This window comes from Zea mays, chromosome 2 (assembly GCF_902167145.1).
Source record: "Zea mays cultivar B73 chromosome 2, Zm-B73-REFERENCE-NAM-5.0, whole genome shotgun sequence".
In the NCBI taxonomy this organism is placed as follows: Eukaryota; Viridiplantae; Streptophyta; class Magnoliopsida; order Poales; family Poaceae; genus Zea; species Zea mays.
The window spans coordinates 4693429-4700406 of record NC_050097.1 but is presented as its reverse complement, the minus strand read 5'-3'; the positions used below and the strand labels follow the sequence as shown (position 1 = coordinate 4700406).

The 6978-nt window shown below is 47.0% G+C and overlaps 1 protein-coding gene across 1 annotated transcript; it reads left to right on the top strand.

Moving 5' to 3' along the window:
- Positions 1–4223: 4223 nt before the first annotated feature.
- Positions 4224–6351, top strand: LOC103645828 (G-type lectin S-receptor-like serine/threonine-protein kinase SD2-5). The gene is made up of 3 exons (XM_008670548.3): positions 4224–4411; positions 4782–4841; positions 4936–6351. Exons 2-3 carry the CDS (start codon positions 4820–4822, stop codon positions 6156–6158), a joined length of 1245 nt encoding a protein of 414 aa, XP_008668770.1. The 5' UTR covers positions 4224–4411; positions 4782–4819; the 3' UTR covers positions 6159–6351.
- The last annotated feature ends 627 nt before the right edge of the window (positions 6352–6978 follow it).

Genomic DNA, 6978 nt, shown 5'->3' with positions numbered 1-6978 from the left:
AAAATCATTTTCTAATCACTTTTACTTAATTTTATAAATCTTTGGGCTGGGCATCAAATTATGTAAAAGACAAGGGCAACAGCGTAAAAGTTTCTAAGACTCTGTGAACAGTCCCTGTGGACCGCGGGTTCATTCTGAACTAACCGAGGGGCTCTTATGCTAAACTGCCCTAGCGAAGAGGTATCGTCCAATCTGGGCCGTTAGATTCTAAATCAACAGATCCGATTAGATCTGAATCCGCAAAAGCTGCTAGCCCATGGATCTAAGATCTACGACCCAGGTTTTAAGTAGCTGAAATCGATCCACATACTCCGGATCAAGATCACACGGACCAGATTCGATCCCCATCTCCTGCAAACCGGTACATCGAATTCAAATCTAACGATGCTAGTACATTACACGGTGATCTAATCTTGGCCCTTGCTTTCGGATCAAGCGACCCAGACATCATCCCTATCCTCCCGGCGGCACAGGCCACATCGTAGACCCACCCCGGCGGCGGCCATGGCCGGCGGAAGCCGCCAATGGCACTGGTGCCCCAAAACCCAGATTCGGACGAGGCTACACGAAATAGAGATGAACGCGAGTCGGGGGAAGGAGTCCTTACCGTGAATCACGCGGTGCGAGGCCCTATCCACTTTGTAGCGCATACCCGCGGTGGCGATGTGTCGCCGGCGAGCAATTCACTGAGACTCACCGGTTCACCGCCCCCGGAGTCGCCCTGTCCAGGTTCCTCACTCGCAAATGATGCGCTCTGCCCATAGCAGGGGAGCCGAACGGCACCACAGACCAAATACGGGTGCGGCGGTGTCTTCAAGCTCTCCTTCGCGGCTGCGAACAGCGGAACGCCAAGCTCCGGCCCAAGTTCCTAGGTGCTGGCATGGAGCGGATCGAAGGGGCGAGGGGAGGTATGGTATTATACCCAGGCTGAGTCCGAGAAGGTGGGCGCGGGTTGCATGACTAGCACAACCACCTCCGGATTCCTCGGTGGCCGGTGTGCGGGCGAGCGAGCCGCGCAGGGAAAGAAGAAGACCCTCTAACCGGTGCGGGCCCACACCACAGATGCACAAGGCATGTCGGCGCTCCCATGAGCGCGTATGGCGGGCGAGCTGGCCAATGGGCCCATAGGTCAGCCAAACTGAATTTGTGCACGCGCGAGGGAAAGCCAGGTGTGCGGGTCCCGTGGAGTCAGCGACGCAACCAGGTGTTTGGGCCGCGCGGAAGAGATGATTATTGGGCCGAAATTACAGATTCCAGCCCGCCTAATTCTCGTTTCCTTTTTCTTTTCTTTGGATTTTCATTTTTCTGATTTCTATTTCAATTTCAGATTAAACTCAGATTTGAATTTCAACCTTTAAATTTTTCCAGAGGAACAAATAGAATCTCCACATCATGCACTACTTAACCTATTTATTTAGTTACTTCACTATTTATTATTTTATTTAGGCAATATTTTCAGCATGAAATACACACACCATATTTATTTCATTATATTATTATTTTGGGTGTGTAGTCAAACTAAAGGTATATTAAAAAAATTCTCCCTTTGTTTTGATAGGAACATTTTTCCAATGTCTAATTTTTATTATGATTTATTTTTGTTTTTCTTTCTCCTATTCTCAAATTCCAAACTAAATTTAAATTCATGTTTGAACTTTGAATTCACAATTCTCTCTTGAATAATACTTTTGCACTTTGAAATCTTATTTATTTATTATTTATTCTTCTTTCCACTATTTAATTCTAGCAATAGTAGATAACTTTAATATAATTTCCTTCCTCTTTTCTTTTTGAAGTTAAGCATTTAAAGGCATGATAAATCCAAGAAGGTTTCAAAAATTCTAAACTCTCTATCATAGATATTCTTATTTCTTTGTTTTATTATTTTACTATTTTTTTCCTACCAATTTTGGGCTTTACAAAAATACCAAAGAAAAACATTTATCTTTAAAGGGATTTTCAGTTTCGCTATAAACTTATTAGAGAACAAGAAATCGTGGTTCATTAGGAACTGATACATGGACCTTACTGAGAACTGTCCATGTTTATGCAAGTTCCAAGTAAATACATCATTTTCTATTATAAGTTGAATATGGGATACTTTTGCTACTAGGTTATACCAGGCCACCAATTTATCACGCACCAAGGCTCTCCTAAAGGAGATGTTTAGTGGTGTATGGTTTAAGACATTCGCCACTGTCACATGGGGATAATTGACTATATTATATATGCTAGGGAATTGCTCCTTAAGGGATGTAGAACCTATCCAACTGTTCTCCCAGAATCTAGTCTGACAACCATCTTTTATTTTAAAGGCCCACTTTTTAGAAATTGTTCCTTGACCATTAAAATACCTTTCCAAAATTGTGAATCTTTAGGTTTAACCTAAACCTTTGATAAGGTCTTTGAGCTTAAATATTTACTTCTAAGCAATAATTGCCAAGTTCCTTCCTCATTTAGTAATTTGAACAACCACTTACTAATTAAGGAGGCATTTATTTTTAATCAAAAGGTTTGTTATCCATAACCACCTTGATCTTTTGTGCGACAAAGAATGTCCACTTGGCTAGACGATATTTCTGCTTATCATTATTTCCTTGCCAAAAAAATTGACCGATAATAGTCTAGTTTTTTAGAAAACACCTTTTGGGATTTCAAAGAATGACATCACAAACATAGGTAAACTACTAAGTACTGAATTTATTAAGACCAGACTACCTCCATAGGACATATGTTTGGCCTATAAACTAGTGTACACGCCTGTGCTAGCGCTACGAATCTAAGGGGGGATGGGAAGGGGCTGACGGTGGTGGCGCGAGGGAGGGGCCGGTGGCGGAGACACGAGGGAGTGGGAAGGGGTGGTGGGGTCACATGGGGAGGAGAGAGACAAGGTTACTGTGCGTGTGAGAAATTTGAGGGGAAGTGTTGGAACTATGCTGACACGTGGTCAGGTGGGCCCAACACTTGGGAGACAAGATGGTTTAGGTGCACAATGAGATAGTAGGCAGAGAACTGTAGTGTCTTGTTATGTGTGTCCCATCGTGTATAGGGTAGGGGTATTTATAGGTAACCAGGAGGGGTAGTGGGTCCATAAGTACTGTTATACCCTAGTTACCTGCTACATTCCCAGAATACTCCCCTCAATGGAGTCATTACAACGAATGGAGTATTGTAATCTGGGTGTACAACAAAATCTATCCCGCAAGGGGGCTTACAAGTGGGCCAGGATGATAGCGGGGCGAAGCCCCGGGTTTCTTTGTAGCCTGACGAGGTCTCCGCTCGTGTGTCGCACTCTTGGTTCTGCGAAGCCACATCCTTGCCTTCGTTTGGATCAGGCATCGCCGTCGGAGGAAAGGCCTTCAGGGCTCAGTGAAGTCACGTCCATTCCTTCGCTTGGTCTGGGCACCGCTTTCGGAGAAAAGGTCTTCGGGGTGCGACTAGGGCTGCAGTGAGCCCCCCTTTTTATTGTTGGGGCCCCTCTGCTTGACTCTCTTGCGGGGAGTCGAGCAGAGACTGCTGCGTGTTGAACCTGGAGTACCATTAGTCTGATGCTCATGTGTAAGAAATGTCTGGTTGTAATCGAGTTAGACAGATCGAGGTCAAGTTCGGTCTCCGCTCCAATAGGAAGTATAATATAACATTGGTAGTTGGATTTGAGTTAGTAACAGAGAGGAGAGTTATCTACCGATCTAAACCATTGGTTTTGAGCGTGTGTTATGTGTGGGTGCAATTCGTTTGATAGATTATGGGAGGTTATGGACGTGGAATGATTTGGTTGGGTGAGTTTTGTAAAATTCAAACTGATAGATTAAATAATGGTATAGATTAGTGCGGGGTCACTGCCTGAGCAAGTAGAACATCTGCCTAAGCTCACCGTCGGTAAGGTAGGATACATCTGACTAGGAAGATATACAAATTAGGAGCGAAGATGTGCTCCAGACACCATAAATTTCTTGGCGCCGCCATTGTTTCAGATTAAGGTTGATTTGGTGGATAGGGATCATGAGGGGATCCATGGAAAGGAATCCCTTTGCTATTCAATTTTGAATAGTAAAGGGATTCCTCCTAATGGATCTTCTCGTGATCCTATCTACCAAATCAGTTCTAAGAGGGAAGACGTGCCCTATAATGACAAATTATTTTTGTTGACTTCTTCATTTTTTTGTGGGACTAAAATTTAATACTTCTGCTTCGACTATATATATCTAGATTTTATTGTAGAGTAAATGAGTCAAGACCAATATACATATACTCCAACAGCTGCCTACGTTCTCCAGCTCCACCATCCAGGCGGTCTCTCGTGACCTCAACAATTTAACCCAGCGGGCAGCGCAGTTGACGCTCGCCAGCGAGCACAGAGGACGTTAGAAAGAGGATCGAACACGGTGAGAGTATCTAGTTATCCACAGAGGTGAGCTCTTCTTCCTCAGCTAGTTCATCTTTTTCTTTTCAAGTTTTTCTCTGTTGTGTATTTGGGCTAGTCAGTTTCTCAGTTTGCACTTTGCTAATTCCATTAGTCAGACGCTATAGGAATGTTTTTGTGGGCTCGCAGCTGGAGATACTTCCTTCATGCTTGTGCTGCTTCTGTAGTTGAGCGATTGATGGAAATGACTCGAACTTTGATCCATTCAGAATTTTTTTTTTTTGCTCAGCAGCAAAATTTTGATTTTATCCGATCTTCCATGTTTTGGCATTAGATTTGTCAGGAAGAAAATTGCAGGTTTTGACTGAACTGTTCATTCGCCTAACTTGCTTATTGTGTGACGCATGCCATGACGCAGATTCCAATCAAGCTTACGGCCCGGGAAGCGTCGTAGACATGGGGAATGCACTCGCAATCAGTACGATACATCGATCTGGCACCTTCTCCTTATCATTAACTTGTACAGTAGCGACTTGCTAGCTAATAATTGGCTGTTTCATTTCGTTGTTCAGTAACCACAATCATCGTGAGCAAGAGGATGAAGAAGAAAATCATAAAAAAGGTCTTGGAGGAGATCGAAAAAAAGAACCGCGAGACGCAAGCCAGCAACAACGCCGTGGAAGATGCGGTGATCGAGGTCGGGCCAGTCGAGACGTTCCTGAATCAGATCCTGAACGAGAAGCCGATGCGTTTCAGCTCCGAGCAACTGGCGGCCTGCACCCGGAACTACTCGTCGGAGCTGGGATCCGGCGGCTACGGCACGGTCTACAAGGGTGAGCTCCCGAACGGCCTGCTGGTGGCCGTGAAGGTGCTCAAGGTGTCCATGAACAAGAAGGTGCAGGAGGCGTTCATGGCGGAGATCGGCACTATAGGCCGGACGTACCACGTGCACCTCGTCCGCCTCTACGGCTTCTGCTTCGACGCGAACACCAAGGCACTAGTCTACGAGTATTTGGAGAAGGGGTCGCTGGAGAAGTACCTTTACTACGGCGACGTGGAGTGCAGCACGAGCACGGGCAAAAGGCTTGAGTGGGGAACGCTGCACGGCATCGCCGTCGGCACGGCGAAGGGGATCAGGTACCTGCACGAGGAGTGCCAGCAGCGGATCGTGCACTACGACATCAAGCCGGCCAACATCCTGCTCACGGCCGATGACACCCCGAAGGTGGCCGACTTCGGGCTGGCACGACTGGGCGAGCGCGAGGACACGCACATGTCGCTGACCGGCGGCGGCCGCGGGACGCCCGGGTACGCGGCGCCGGAGCTGTGGATGGCGCTGCCGGCGTCGGAGAAGTGCGACGTGTACAGCTTCGGGATGGTGCTGTTCGAGATCCTGGGGCAGCGCAGGAACTACGACCCCTGCCGGGGCGAGAGCAGAGAGTGGTTCCCGAGATGGGTGTGGGAGAGGTACGAGCAGGGTGAGATTGAGTACGTCGTGTCGTGCGATGGGATCGGGGAGGCGGACATGGAGAAGGCAGAGATCATGTGCAAGGTGGCGCTGTGGTGCGTGCAGTTCCAGCCGGCGGCGCGGCCGACGATGAGCAGCGTGGTGCGGATGCTGGAGGGGGAGATGCCGATTGTCCCGCCTGTGAACCCATTCCACTACGTCATGGACAGCAGCAGTGGCTCAACTAGCTCGGGGCTGTGGAGTGACACATACCAAAGTAGCAGAGAGACCATTGGCATTGCCATAGACAGTGAGCTATCGGTTAGCCCTATTGCCAAGTCGACTTGATTGTAAGATGATGATCGGACTCATATGTTGATGTTGATGAAATCCTGTACTGTTTGCTTATTATAAACAAAAAAAGGCTGAGGTTTGTAAATTAGCATCATGCATAAGAATCAAAGATATGCGAGTTGAGTGGATTAGTGTGGTGTGGCACATGTAGGCTATCCCTGGCTAATAAGCTAAGTACCGAAAGATAGAGGGCTTGTTTGACAATACTCTGACTCCTCTACAGGGATCTACTGATTTTTTTTTTTAAAATCGTTTGACAAAAAGTTCCTCCGAAATTTTATGTATGCATCAAATGTCCACAATGCCCTTGGTCAGACATTTGTGCGAACACTTCATGTGAGTACTGCACTCCGTGCCATGGACGGCATGTATACGGAGCTGTTCGTTTTGGATTAAATTCAGTTGTTTAGACTGCTACAGCTATAATCCGTATAAACAAAAATACTATAGAAATATGCTCAACGACACAAGTGTAAGTTGTGTCTACCCACGGCTCTCACACGGGGCGGAAGTTCCCCCCGAGGTCATAGTCGAACCTGCGTCGGGGCAATGCAGTCGTGCAGAGAGTGGTTAGAACAGTCGGCAGAGTGGCCTCCTACGGCATTCGTGGGAACTTATTGCTAGGGCAGTTGGTCGAGCCCGAGGCCGAGCTCGGGTGAGGCGGAGACTTTTCCTAAGGCCGAAACTGTCTTCGGGCGAGGCGAAGTTCTCTCTGGAGGGTGAGATTAGATGGTGAAATTAGATTGGACCGCGGTCCCATCATCCTCTGTTGGACTACAATGTCACGTGGGATAGATATTTGAATCGTTGCATT